We start from the raw sequence: 15,526 nt of genomic DNA, 5'->3' as shown, positions 1-15,526 counted from the left end.
ATTTATTTATTTGACAGATAGAGATTACAAGTAGGCAGAGAGGCAGGCAGAGAGACAGGGAAGCAGGCTCCCTGCTGAGCAGAAAGCCTGCCCAATGCGTTAGATCCCAGGACCCTGAGATAATGACCTGAGCTGAAGGCAGAGGCTTAACCCATTGAGCCACCCAGGTGCCCCTGGGCTTGGATTTCTTTGGGATTATTCTGTTTGGAGTTTGCTGAGCTTCCTGAGTCTATAGATTTAAGTCTTCTGCCAGATTTTAGAAGTTTTCAGCCATCATTTCTTCATATATTTTTTTCTATACCATAAAATTTTCCTTTTGTTCTAAGACTTCAGTAGCATAAATGTTGGACCTTTTAGTATTGTCCCATAGATTCCTAAGGCTCTGTTTATTCATTTGTTTTCAGTCTTTTCTCTCTGCTTATTTTTCTGTTGCTCTATCTTGAGCTTCACTCTCTTGTCAATTCTGTCATTGAACTTATCCAGCAATTTTTTAAATTTATTTCTCGGTTTTAGAATGTCCATTTTCTAACAATGTGATAACTTAGGAGTTTGATATGTATTCATCTCCTGTTTAGGTTGTGGGTCCACCAGGTACTGGAAAAACAGATGTTGCAGTCCAGATCATATCCAACATCTACCATAATTTCCCAGAGCAGAGGACTCTGATTGTTACTCATTCTAATCAGGTGAGAGTGTGTATGTGTGTGAGTGCATGCATGTGCACACACATATATAGGGTGGATGGTAGGCAAGATAAAAGACGGAGGAATGAATGAAAGCACAATGGAGATTTCTGCTTGTGTGATAACCTGGTCATAGGTACAACAGAATACTGAAAGACTGATGAGTATAGTGTTTGCTGTTAAGTTACTCTTGGATTGTTACTGGTCATAACCAGACTATATTAGGAAAATAAAAAAACAATCTTATTTCTAATGGAGAGGGTCAAAATGTGGGAAAGCTAAGAAGAATTCTTGGATGTATGGTCAGGTATTTAGATTAAATTAAATTGCTCCCTACCGTCTCCCATGCTATGCTGAAGCTTTGAGATTGAAAGCATTAACCATTACTGGTAACATTTTTTTTTTTTTAAGATTTTATTTATTTGACAGAGATCACAAGTTGGCAGAGAGGCAGGCAGAGAGAGAGAGGGGGAAGCAGGCCCCACTGAGCAGAGAGCCCAATGCGGGGCTCGATCCCAGGACCCCGAGACCATGACCTGAGACGAAGGCAGAGGCTTTAACCCACTGAGCCACCCAGGTGCCCCTACTGGTAACATTTTTTATCCTTTAGTAGGATGAATATTACCAAAAGACTAAGGCTCAAATGTATTAACATTGGATTAAGTTATATATCCTTATGAGGTCTACATATGAATATGTGTTACATGGAAGGACTACTTTATGCTGTAGATTCAATACGTAAGTCATTTATAAACCACTAAAGCAATAAAGACAAACTTTTCTCAAATAATGTCTGAAAAATAATCTTTATATCTATGTGTGTGCTATGGTAGTTCTTCTAAAGCTGTTACTATCAGAAATGAGTAGGACAATTAACATTCACTAGCTCTTTTGTAAAATGTGACAGGCAGCTCTCAGAACATCATGAAACTTGCAGCATAGTCTAACCTCCAAAGGTACTTATGTTCTGTAAGTGGTGATTTCAGTTGGCCACTTCCGTAAGAGTTGATCTGGTTTTTGTTTTGTTTTGTTTTGTTTTTTGACAGATCTGGGTTTTTAGAATGCAAAATGTCACTTACTCTATTATTTATCAACTTTTAGTATACCGGTTTTTAAGATTAATGCTATCCAGCTCATTCATATCCAGTTCATTCACTTGTTTTTATATCTTCAAAGTTTTTAAGTAATGGTGTGTTATTCTACAATAATAACAATATTATACTAAATTGTATATAATTATATACGATTGTACAATAATATTGTATACAGTAATACAATATTATAATAAAATTGTGCCAGGGGGAAAAGGTTGACCTAGGCTTTATCTTAATTAAAGAAACAAATTATGTAGAGGCCATTTTCCTTCTACTTAGTAAAATTTAATCTGTAGTAATCTTACCTATTTCCAGATTCTTAAAATGAATAAAGAGTAATTCATCTGTTGTTGTTTTAACATAGTATTTTTAGTTAGTTTTGTCATAACTTGATAATGACTTTCTGTAGAATCTTCTACTTATGATTGACTTGTATAGTATAATTACAGAGAAGGTTGTTTTACCAATATAACCGAAGACTTCATTGTTTGCTAATGAATGACCCTTGATAATCATATCATCCTCAGTGACATCTATTAAATTGTTGATTTGTGGCTTTTTACAGTTGTTTCCTTTGTCAGGTCTTCATTTGCATACTTAACTGCAAACAGTTCTTCAGTATTACTTTAATTCATAATGAAGTCTTGCAGTTTTTTCTGAGAGTGCAATATCGGAGTATTTTTTGTTCTCTAAATCTCTGTGGTTCCTGAGTTTGGATAATGAATAATGCCATGTGGTCTGATCCATTGGATCCCAGGTTTTAAATGGAGAACATCAAGAGTTTCGATACTGGGGAACTTTTTTCTGAAAATTTATATTAATTTCTTCAGTATCTGAGCTCTGACTGCTAGAATTTTGACAGCAAAGGATATCTGTTTTTATATTATATGGCTGGATATTTATAAGACTGGATGTTGACTTCATGGGCAGGTTTAGATTGATAGTAGTTAAGACAGATGTTTGGCTGACTTTTAAATGATATCTTTAAAATTAACATTATCTTTCTATACTATGGAACTTTTGCCTTTCTACAACACATTGTAACTGCAGATGTTCAAGTAATTAATAATAGGATTTAAGGGAACCCTAAATACGAGCATTTCATAGGTAGAAAGGAGTGACTTCTAGGTGGCTTCCATCAGAATAGTTTGCAATAAATGAGTGCTCTACTCATTGTTGTATAGAAAACTTTAGACCTTTGGCCTAAGATTTGAATGAAGCTCTTTCTTTCTACTCTGTGGTCTTTATATATTGTACCTCCTCTTGATATATCGTACCTACACACTCACTACCTGAGAGTCCTCCAGCCACAAAAATGTTTCAGTTTTCTGCAACCCATGGATATTCTATTGAGTGAAATCTTGGTGTGGTTATTAATTATTTTAGTAACTGTTACTATTTGGGGAAGACAGAAACTGATCCGAAGCCTGCCTTTTTTTTTTTTTTTCATAAATTAGAAGCAAAGATTTAATGATTAGATGGTTTTTATGGTTTTCAGTTAATTAGTTGACCAAAGTATATGTGGGCAACAATATCAGAAATCAAGAAAAATACTGTTTCATTTAGATTATAAATGACCTAACATAAGACTTGTTTCTGTGTTTTGAAGTTGATTCTTTTCTGACTGGGCAATGTTCATTCTTTTCTGTCCTCCTAAATTTTGGTTTTTCTTACTGTTGAAGCTGCTGCTGGTTCATTAGAATTCACCATCATCCTTTTTGTTTTATTCTCCAGGCCCTGAACCAGTTGTTTGAGAAGATCATGGCTTTGGACATTGATGAGCGCCACCTCCTGCGTCTCGGTCATGGGGAAGAAGAGCTGGAGACAGAGAAGGATTTCAGCAGGTAAGCAAATGAGGATGAGTTTTGAAATGATATACAAAACAATTTTTAACCTTCTCCTCTTTCTCTTTATTAAAGAAACACCAAGAGACAAGAGTCATGAATAATACAACTTGATTCTGAAAGGTTCTAGCATAAGCTATTTGTAGTTGACCTAAAAGTCTGGCCATGATCTCCCTCAACTCCAGTTCTTTGTGTTTATGCCATTTTTTACTAAAGAATACAGTTACTTCAGTAAAGAGCGTTATTTTTCATCTTTTAAAATTTGGATATTGCCGATTGTTCTCTATTTATTGAGATAATTTTTAAGGTTGCCAACTCAAACTGTATGAGTTTACCTGATCCTTTCCATATTTCATCCAGACATTTAATTTTAATTTAATTTTAGGTATCAATTAAAAAATTTAATGAAACACAGTTGAAGATTAATGACAGTATAAGCTTTGGGGTTGTAAGTCTTATTACAGGTACTTAATTGCCATTTAGCTGGACTTTATGTTTAGCATTACATGAAATAAAGTGACTAGAATTTTACAAATCAGATTTCTTCTGCTGTTAGTATTTTAGGTGTTCTCTTCAAACTTTCTTTATAATATTTCACTTGTTTATATTTAAATCCATTTTGAAAGCATGATTTCAGTTAATAATCATAACAAACAGCTGCACATATTTAATACAGCCTTTGGCTATTAAACTTGACCTTTGACTAAATTGATCTTAGACATCAAAAGAGCTAAAGGAGTGTTAAATTATTATGTTGCATCTATTTTGAGTTCCTGTATCACAGAGCTCACCAAACATTTGTTAGCTTCTAAAAAATCACAGGGCAAGAGCAACACACATTAAGTTATTTGGGGCTCTAGATTCTTAATTTGGGGTTAGCCAGAGATAGTTCTCTGAATTCTTGCCGTGTATATTTCTTCATATTCCACTTACAAAAGTGAGCTATACTCTAAAATTTAATAATCCAGCATTTAGTGAACAGAAAGTTGCTGGTGAAATGCTAAAACTGTAATTATAATTACACTGCAGTAGAATTTATAGTTTTTTTTCAAAAATATAGTAGAACAGAAGTAGAACTGTAAAAAGAATTCAGGTAATACCAAGATTCTGAAGAAAAAAATACCTTTTGCTTTCTGATTTATAAGCCAAGCCCCAGGTCTTATTAGTAGGTATGAGCTCGTTCAGTTGGATATATTCTTTAATTTCTCTCCTTTTATTGTAATTAAAAAGAAAAATAATAATAAAAAAGAAAGAAAAATAGTATTATTTCATAATGAAAGTAGTATCATTTTCCCTAAAGAAAATTTTTTAAACTTTGTGAGATAGTAGAAAGGGAATCCATAATTCTACTACTGTAAGACAACTTTTGTTAGTCTTCTTCTTAATAATCATCTGTAAACATACTATTATTTATAATTGTATACATTACTTCTTTAAATTAATAATTTTTTTAGTGTAACTTTATAGATTTATGGAATAATGGAATTAATAGTACACAGTTCCATTGCATATTGCTTTTAAAATGTAACCCTTATCACAAGAATTTTGGTATTTTATTACGGTCTCCTTATAAGCATCTTTAATTTTTTTCTCATTACCAAAATGTTGTTTATAGAAAAATCATTCAACGCTAGATAAGCAAACAGAAAGAGGTTACCTGGTGTAACATTTATATCCTTCTAAGTTGGAAAATTCTTCAGACATAGACTCTCTCTTATATCCCTTTATTCGCAATCATTCTTGCTGGCTCAGAGGTGAATATCTGATCTGTGGAGCATTCAAGAAGATGATTTCTCTCTGTCCAGTCTTTGAACATGACAGCATCAGTGTTTGTGTTTATGCTATTTTAATTTTTGTTTAATGTTAAAAGGTTATTAAAGAAGGCACTTTTTTATTGTGGAAAGAGTTTTGGTTCACTGCTTTTTTCTTAATTACATGCCTCTGAGTCAGGTACTCTTCAAATTTCAGTTTTATTACTTATTCAGCAAATATTTATGAACCTACTAGGTTCAGGTGCCAGACTACATGCTGAGACAACAAAGAATGATCAGATACATTTTAAAATTACTTTGTGAAGCCTTTAGAACTAATCTACTTATATTGTAGTGTAAAACAGGGTTATTCAAAGCAGCCAGTCTGTAAACTATGTATTCTTGGTCTGTGATAAGATGAACTAGGACCAGAATGCACTGTACTGTTTCCCTCTTTGTGAAGGTCTTGTTATTTAAACAAACAAAACAAACAAAAAAAATGAATTAAATGGTGCATTTAGTGATACAGTTGATTTTCCTTCCTCACAGACCATTAAGATGTTTGCAGATCAACACTGATCCAAGAACTACCACTTATATTAAATATAAACAGTGTTTTCTACTTTATTTTCGTATTTGGCCATTTATAGTTTCTCTTATGGTCTTTTTAAAAATATTTATTCATCTGAGAGAGAGAGAGAGAGATGGGGCATGGGAGTGGCTGGAGGCAGAAGAAGAGAGAATGTCAAGGAGACTCTGCACTGAGCATGGAGCCCAGCAAGGGCCTCAGTCCCACAATCCCGAGATCATGACCCGAGCCAAAACCAAGAGTTGGATGCTTAACTGACTGTACCACCTAAGGCGACCCATTATGATTTTCTTAAATGTTTTGCTGACAGTATCCTTGTAAGTTTCATCATTACATAACTTTGCTTTTTTGCTTAATTGAAATGTCTAGATATGGAAGAGTTAATTATGTCCTGGCTCGAAGAATAGAACTTTTAGAAGAAGTTAAACGATTACAAAAGAGTCTAGGGGTTCCTGGAGATGCTTCATATACTTGTGAAACTGCAGGCTATTTCTTCTTATATCAGGTAAGAGATTTAAGAGTTTTTAAATCATATGGTCTTCAGTTGAACACTGAGATGGGTTCTTGAAATTCTCCTGAAAGCCTGTTTTTTTGTTGAGTAGTTTAAAATGTGTGCTGTTGCCAGAGCTATATCTGTGATTATTAAATGTTTGTATTTCCTATTATCTTTTACTTTCTTATCTAAATAGCTTCTCTTGATGACTCATTCACTGAAAGGCCAGTATTGCTACTTTTTAAATTTTTTTCCTTTTTCTTTCTTGCTACTGACAACTTTTCTAGTCTCTCTCTTTGTTTTCATTACTGTAGAAATATAACTAAATATGCTAGCTACCCAGTGGTAACAAAGTACCATTCTGTAACCTACTTCTATTCATATTAATCAGCTAATGAAGAGAAACATAACTCTCCTTTCAAATTTCTAAAAATAAGTTATGTTTTAGAACTGATTTCAAAGTAGTTAAAAATTCTTTTGACTTCAGTTTAGAGGTGTGCTTTTGCTTTGGTTAGGGTTAATTTTTTAGGTGTGAAAATCATTGAGAAGTGGGAAACTAAATATTTGAACAAAAATAAACCTTAATAGTCATTTGGTTTACTAATAATTTTAAGCAGCTTAAGGCATAATCATATAATGGAGAATTTTATGTAACTTTGTTCTCTTTGTACTCATACTATTTGTATATTTTAAATCCCAATTATAACACTGAAATTTAAAAATGTATAAGAAAGAATACAAAAGGATAAAAATAAAAGAATAAAAATAAAGAATAGGTGTATGTTCATAAGTAGATACACAGAACAGGTCAGTCCATTCAAAATGATCAGATTTCATGGTTTCTTATGACACAGAGAACATAAACATCATCTTACAAAGTAGCCTGCATTGGACTCAGGCAGTTTAGAACTTCAAATAATGGATAATATCATGCCTAAATGTGTATTTGGCACAAAATCAAAATCACTAGGCTCTCAGTGAAAACTACCTTTAAAAGCAGGAGAAATAATCTAAAAATTTGTGGAGGCTTAAGTAATCGATTTGAGAAAAACGAACTTGGAGCCTCACGGTACAGATCAACAATTTTCAACATGTAAGAATCACACTGGGAAAGTTATTTTAAAAGGAAATTGTCAAGTTCTGTCCCCAGAGATTCTCTTTCAGGAGGAGGTGGCATCCAGGAATCATCTACATCTTTATTTAGGTGTTCTGCCTAAGAACCACACTTGGAGAAACCCTGACTGGGAGAATTACCAGAATTGAGATTAAGCAGGAACCACATGGTAGAGGCATAGTAAAATGTACCAGGATAACTACATCACAAAAGTCATAAAATGAGCTTTCAAATATATACTCAGTTTAACAGAAGTGCTTTGTAAATATACCAAAGAGAATTGGAAAAATCATAAAGGTCTAGGAGAAGGGTTGGCGTTTACGAAAATGCTGCTAAAGTAAGATTTAACGTATATGGAGAAAAACTGTGATAATGAAAAAAATATCAGAATTTCTTTGTCCAGAGAATTGAGGTTTTTTGTTTGTTGTTTAAGCATCAGTAATACTGTTTTGAGTATATGTGGAGAATCTGAAATGTCTGAGGTAAAGTCCCATAGGTGATCCTGAGGTTCTTTCTGGTTTATATATATTCATAAATTATATTTTTATTTGTCTTTATATAGAGACATATATTTTTTCTTTTGAGAGAGAGAGCATGGTGGGCAGTGTGGGGAAGCGAGGCAGAGGAAGAGAGAAAATCTTAAGTGGGGTTCATACCCAGTGCAGAGCCCAACTGGATCTCACAACGCTGAGATCATGACCTGAGCTGAAACCAAGAGTTGGACGTCTAACCAACTGAGTCACCCAGTCACCCCTAATTTCTCTGGTTTTGATTAAAGAGCCTTTGTTCAATAATCTTAAAAGTCACTTATTAAAAGGCAATCTGTCAGTGACTCGGGTAAGAAATAAGTCCCGTTAGGTCAGGGATTGCTTTTCTTTTTCTTTCCCTTTACTTAGTAGGTCTTATTTTTACTGGATTTCTTTTTTATTTTATCATTTAAGACATAATAATTAACTAAGAAATCTAATCTCAAGTCCCTTTGTTTCATAGGTCATGTCTCGTTGGGAAGAATATATCAGCAAAGTGAAAAATAAAGGTAGTACGCTGCCAGATGTTACAGAAGTCTCCACTTTCTTCCCTTTTCATGAATACTTTGCAAATGCCCCTCAACCCATTTTTAAAGGCCGATCTTACGAAGAAGACATGGAAATTGCTGAAGGATGTTTCAGGCATATTAAGAAAATCTTCACTCAGCTCGAGGTAAGGATTCTCAGAGTTTTCTTTAACTTGCCTTTAAAAGCTTTAAGGTTAGTTGGGTTTTTTTGTTTTTAATGAGGTAAAATAGAATATTCACATTACAAACCAGATTGTTACTTTTAAGTGAGATTATTGAAAACATTTATAGTTTTAGTTCAAGAACTGAGTAAAAATTAAGGTTTGAATTCAATCCCCATTGTTCTGACTTTTCTGATATAAAAGCCTTAGCATTTAAGAAAGGAATGCTTCCCTCAAGAGATTCCACAGTGTTTCTTTGAATTGGAATCTGAGAATGCCACTTCCAAATGATGGAAAACATCATTGGAGGACTATAGCAGCCTCATAAAGGGATCACCTTGAGGCTCAGATTCCTCAGTAAGGTGATTTAGGATTATTCCAGGTAAGAGGGGCAATGACCTTATCTGTTTTGTCTTTGTACCTTTTAGATAAGATGATATCTCTACTTCACATAGTATATGTTCAGTAAATATTGATGTGTGGTTTAGGTAGGGGGTAGGTGGATAGATGTAGGTACAGAATAATAAATATATAGTATAATAATAAATAAAATTTTAGAACCTACAAAACAACATTAGAGTATGTTTATGATTATATAAACAAAGTAAAAGAATAAGAGCATTTAGTTCATAATAGTAGTTGTTTGGGGATGGGTAGGGAGAGATTTCAACAGACTACTTCTCCTGTATCTGTCATGTTTTAATTATTTAGAAAACAAAAATGTTAAAAATATCTAAAGTATGACATAATGTTCAGAATTTTTAACACTTGATATTAGGTACTCTGCTTAGGCTTGTTTGCTCCTCACTTAATCTCTGTTGTCCATCATTTTACCCTGCTCTGTGGGGATCCTGGGCCATGGTCAGAGGTGGGGCTGATCCTTGGAGGTTTAATTTCCTGGCCTCCCATATTAGCTGACTTCTGGCTGGGTTTAGCTAATAAAAATGTGACAGGAATAGAGAAGCTAGGATATTTCTCCACCAGTTGTCTTGGGTTTCATCTCTTTCATGGCCCCAGTTTTTGTTGGCCTGGCTTGCTATGATTGTTGTTGTAGCTTGTTCTGGTGCCCCAGTCCCTGGGCTCTGAAAACACTGCCTCCTTCTCTTATCTGTTCTAGCCCAGGAATGGTCAAACTTCCTTCTATTGATAATCTCTGGGTTGCCTCAACCATTCATTCCCTGGCTGGCTTTTGTGCTCCTTTGTCACCTGTGAAACCAGACCCCCCTGCATTAAATTTCCTTTGTTATGAATACTTGAAAAAGTTTCTGTTTTTGTGGAGGGACCTTGAGTAGATACTGTGGTGATAGATATTTTATTCTGTATTCTTGTTAATAACTGTCAGTATTTTACCTTATACAAAAAAATGGTCCAAATTATAGCTTGAGTGTCAGTTATTATATGAACTCAATTAGTACCTAATTAATAATGAGCAGAATTGTGATTCATTAGGCTTAGTTTATGATATATTAATTAATCAGGAATTAAATCTGATAAACTGGATTATGTGAATGTATGCATGAAACATGTTTCTTTTCCTAAAATACTCTCTCCCTGACCCCCACTCCCATAGGAATTCAGAGCTTCTGAACTGCTCCGAAGTGGACTGGACAGATCTAAATACCTTCTGGTGAAAGAAGCCAAAATCATTGCTATGACATGTACTCATGCTGCCTTAAAGCGACATGATTTAGTCAAGCTAGGTTTCAAGGTGGGGACTTAGAGTTTCGTTCCTCAATTGATCAGCTGTTCAGCTATTAGATTTCTCTTTCCTTTCCTTTTCTTTCCTTTCCTTTTTTTTTTTTTTAATTTTTATTTTATTATTTAAATTTTCCTTTCCTTTTCTTTTCCTTTCCTTTCCTTTACCAAGGCCATTTCCCTTGAAGACTGGCTTACCTCTTACTCAAGTTCACATTTGTAATTACTTAAAAATGTCTTTTCTGAAAGTGATGGTAATCTCTGATGTTTATATGATTAGTGAACTCTAAATCTGATTTTTCTGAGTCTGTTTATCAGTTATATGTCCATTAAATAACATAACCATATGACTGACTGTCTAAACAAATTCTAATATTTGTTAAGGTAAATTGATTTTTCACTGTGTTAAAAAGATCTCCAAATGTAACTAAAAACTATTTAAAAATTTTGACAGTGTTTTTCACCTATTAGACATTTATATGCTTACATTGTTCATGTTTTAAATACACATCCACTCCCACTAATCTGTTCATTCAGTAGATGGAAAGCGTTCCATATGAGAATATGGAATACTCTTATTTATAAGACTGTAGATGAGATAGTAAAATGATTACATCATATGAAAAAGACACAAGAGCTAATGGGCACCATAGTCTGATAACCTATGACTTGTTTAAAATGGAATGTAATAAATAAGCAGTAAATTTGAATTTGCAGGCTCTTTATAACTAGTGATACTGGCTAGTGATACTGGCCTAAACTCTGACTTCAATGCAAAATCATTTAACTTCGCTGCAGTTGGTTTATCTGTTGTTTAAAATAGGGTTTGTGTACTGGTTTGAATTCAGAGTTAACATTAAGCATTTGTTGTTAATGAAAGTGACTGACAATTTTTAAATGTGAGCTCACTGGAGGATAAGTGCTAAATAAATTCAAGGCGATAAAATAGTTGCTATCTTAGATTGAAGGTTCCTTAGCTGCAAAGTTAGCACAAGCACAATAATTTTATTAAAACGTACTGTGAACTTATGTTAGTGGTGTGAATTACCCTTTTGCAAATTATTAGTGAGAATTTTCACCTAAATATTTTGTTCTTGGGACTAACATAGAAAATATGCTTTGTATTTGATATTAAATCATATCAGTTTAATACGGGAAATGATACAATCATAATTAACATTTTATGATGTGCAGCTTTTTCACATGCATATTTTTTTTTAAGACTTTATTTATTTGAGAGAGAGAGCAAGAGAGAGAGCGTGAGAGGGGAGAGGTCAGAGGGAGAGCAGACTCCCTGCCAAGCAGGGAGCCCTATGTGGTACTCAATCCTGAGACTCCAGGATCATGACCTGAGCCAAAGGCAGTTGCCCAACCAGCTGAGCCGCCCAGGCACTCCTCACATGAGTATTCTTAAAAAAAAATTACTTGTACCTTATCAAACTTTCATTAATCATTTGCTTACATGGTGCTATACATACATAGATAGCATAAGCGCTGATAGTAGTCCTTAGATCTTTTATATTTTTAATTTTGAGGTTTTATTTTTGTCAAACTTCCCCTATATCTGGTTTAAGCATTTAATAAACTTGTAGAGCTACTTCACCTGGAGAAAGGTCAGTCCCCTACTCCCCTGATCAGCCATTCTTTCAACTCTTAGTATTTTCTGTGTTCTTTTTATCTGTATCAATAAAGAATGTTAAATTTGCATTTAGGGGTGCCCGGGTGGCACAGTCGGTTAAGCGTCTGTCTTAAGCTCCGGTCATAATCCCAGGGTCCTAGGATTGAGCCATGCTCCCTGCACAGCAGGAAGCCTGCTTCTCCCTCTGCCTGCCGCTCACCCTGCTTATGCACGCTCTCTCTCTCTCTCTCTCTTTGTCAAATAAATAAATAAAATCTTTATAAAATCAATCAAATCAATCAATCTGCTTTTTTGACATTGTCTTTTGACCCTGTGCCATCCCCAGGGAGACATGCATGCACAGTCATGTGCTCTTTTTGTTCCTTAATATGCCCAGTATGGTTATTTCATAATTTTGCTTTGTGATGAAAATTGCCTTTTAAAAAGCGGAATCTATACATACATTTTTTGTAAGTTAATTTGCATTAGATTTTCAGAGTTGCTTTTCAGAAAGCAGGCTCTTGAAACCATCTTGAGCTGCTCCCACTCTGTTTTGCGTATCATGTCTATTATCCTCTGAGTCCACACAGGGACTTGTGAGAAAATGTGGATCTTAGAACTCCTCCTCCTAAGCTTCCACCAGGATGACCTAATTAATACCTGTAATAGGGAAATTCAGCATCAGATAGAGCTAGAGAAGATACCTATCCACATACCTTTAGGTATGTTCAATAAGAAACAGCACAGAATTGAACCTTAACTTTCATCATTGGATGTCCAGTTGAAATTCATGTGAGCTACTTGTCTTAGACAAACAAATACAAGCATAGTTTGGTGAAAATGAGTAGCGCAGAAATTACAGTATATGTAAACAATTCATTTAAAAACAGAGTTAATAGGGCACCCTGGCAGGATGGCTGAAATTGAAAAAAAAAATCATAATGCAATAAATAAAAGATAGAGTTAATTAAGCATAAAGAGTAAATATGCTCCTACCTTCTACCTTCCAAGGAAACAAAATAAGAGGAGAAAACTTCAAAAACACAAAACAGAGGAACTGTAATTTGTATTTAGTGAGATTCTCAAAGAAGGTATTTTACCAATAAGACAAGGAAGAGGATGTCACACTAAGTAACAAACAGAATTAGAAGTGGAGGGGAAGGAAAACATGTTGAGAATAGATCTAAAAGAGAATTGAGCAGATGGGAGAGCAGTAATCATCAAAAAAGAATGAAATTTCTTAATGTTGGAGAAAGACTTGATTTTTTATTATTTTATAAATGTGCAGTGCCTGATGTTACTGGAAGCTGGGATAGTGGAAGGATGCAGGCATCAAACAAGTAAATATACAGATAGAATTACAAATTGTAATGTCCTGTGAGACAAAGGAAGACAGTTCTGTGAAATCATGTTTAGCCTGGGAGGTCAGAGAAGACATGGATAAAGTGGGTTTTAAGCAGGTACTTTAAGAATGAGGAAGAGCCAAACAGACAAAAAATGAAGAGTGAATGGTATTGTAGAGCGCCTAAGGCCAGAATGGTTTTGCCATTTCTAAGAAAATGAAGTATGTCAACGTGTTGAAGCTTAATTAGTAAGGAGTAAGGTGGCATTTAAGGGAGGAGAGGAAGGTGGGTCAAATTGAATATAGGCCTGATTAATACAGCTATTATAGGCCTTGTTCAAGGCTCTTTTTCCTAAGATAATTGGAAGCCAGTGAAGGGTTTGAAACCAGTTGATCTGATGCCTATTGTATCAGTGGTTTAGGAGAGGCAAGCCAGGGAGGAGCTAGTAAAAGAGATTTCTGGCAGTAGTCAGAGTGGTGGCTTAGAATTTAGTAGTAGAAATGGTGAGAGAGTTCTGAAATAAAATTGCATGCTTTGATGACACATCGAATGCCAGGGGTAAAACAGTGGTAGATTGTCAAGTGCTGGGTAGGAGTCATAAGGGGAAAAAAAAATACCCCAAAATACTACCTGGGGTAAGAATACCAATGGAAATGACCTCATATATAATCGTAAATTCATTCTTGCTTATGTAGAACTTAATGAACTGAACTGAAAATAACTAAATTGATATGCAATGCAAGAAATGTTATGTAGGATCTCTTCAAGGTAAAATTGTATATTCGGGGGCTTCCCTGAGGTCACAGACTTGAACTAGAAAAGCAGGGGCATCATGATAAAAAAATCATGAACTTTCTGTTTGAATAATTTGTATGATATTTTTATCTGAAATTATTTGGGGTTTCTTTGGATAGTTGTTATAGTTATGGTGGTAGTTTTTTGGCTTTCAGGCTGTCTTTTTGACAAGCTTTCCTTTTTCTCCATCTCTCAGTATGACAACATTTTAATGGAAGAGGCTGCTCAGATTCTGGAGATAGAAACTTTTATACCTCTTCTTCTACAGGTAAGAAATGGAGATCTGAGACAAAGAAAGTAGAGTTTGAAGAATTCCGGGGGACAGTGTCAAAAAGCTACACAGTTTTGGGGTGCTAATTGTCGTAATTACATATTCTCTTTAACTTCATTATGTTTGCTATTCTATTTTAAGCCTATAAACGTCCTTTAATCTGTTCACTGGTTATTTAGTAGTTTGTTTTGTTTCCGGGAGTACTATTTAAAAATTCATAGTTTATCTTTAAGTTTTGAAAAGACTTAGTAATTTTAATCAAGAAAATTACATTGTTACGCCGTCTGGAGGGTAGATGAGCTATTTTTTTCTCTTCCTTTGTTAGAGTTGTTTCTAGACTTGTTTTTGATGTTCACTGAGTACATTGCTTTTCTTTATTTTATGCCTTAATTTTTCTGAGCGAAATGGCGATGTTTAAGAACGTTTTTTATTGTACAATAGTCTTTACTATGGAAGAATTAAAAACAAAATGTGGAATTCCCAGTTTAAGAATAGAGACTGCTTTAATTTATAGATAAATTGGGTTCTAAAAGTTGTTTTATAAGCCACCTTATTTGGAACTTGGAATGTGTTTTATCAGGGTATGTTTCAAGGAATAAGATGTATAAAAGTAGTAAATCGAAGTAGTAGTGTGGGAAATTAAAGACATAATTTTTACTGCTTTGGAGATTTTCAGTCTGGCTCTTGGCATAATTGTAATATAGAGTATCTACTTTGATATCTGTCCATTTCCATGCTTGGGTATCTTTTTCTTTCTGTGCACCGTTTGCCCAATTCTGACCTGAGCCTCCCTTGGCTTGCCCCACCTGTTAAAGTAGGGTAATTCCATGCTCGCCTTCTCAATCCCTCCACCCTCCCTCACCCACTGTCAGTGACAAGGGTGATGGCACCTGTTTGTGGTTCACAAGTCATTCTATAAACTTTCCAGATTCCTCTCTGTGAAACTGGTGAATGAGAATTAGTAAGCCAGTAAAGCTGTTTTTTAAATAGCAGGACTCTTGAGCGATTGGTTAGAGACTTA

The 15,526-nt window shown here is 34.6% G+C and overlaps 1 protein-coding gene across 1 annotated transcript in view; it reads left to right on the top strand.

The window, feature by feature from the left end:
• AQR (aquarius intron-binding spliceosomal factor) overlaps positions 1-15,526 on the top strand; it is a 94,323-nt gene that overhangs the window by 65,364 nt on the left and 13,433 nt on the right. The window contains exons 23-28 of the mRNA XM_080807984.1: positions 576-686; positions 3,512-3,621; positions 6,331-6,466; positions 8,559-8,768; positions 10,354-10,491; positions 14,431-14,502. Of these exons, the coding sequence (XP_080664110.1) occupies positions 576-686; positions 3,512-3,621; positions 6,331-6,466; positions 8,559-8,768; positions 10,354-10,491; positions 14,431-14,502 (777 nt within the window). The remainder of the gene's footprint in view (positions 1-575; positions 687-3,511; positions 3,622-6,330; positions 6,467-8,558; positions 8,769-10,353; positions 10,492-14,430; positions 14,503-15,526) is intronic.

The sequence above is a fragment of the Martes martes genome, assembly GCF_963455335.1.
Source record: "Martes martes genome assembly, chromosome: 7".
Lineage (NCBI taxonomy): Eukaryota > Metazoa > Chordata > Mammalia > Carnivora > Mustelidae > Martes > Martes martes.
Note: the sequence above shows the minus strand (reverse complement) of the source record. Positions and strands in the feature narration are given on the sequence as shown.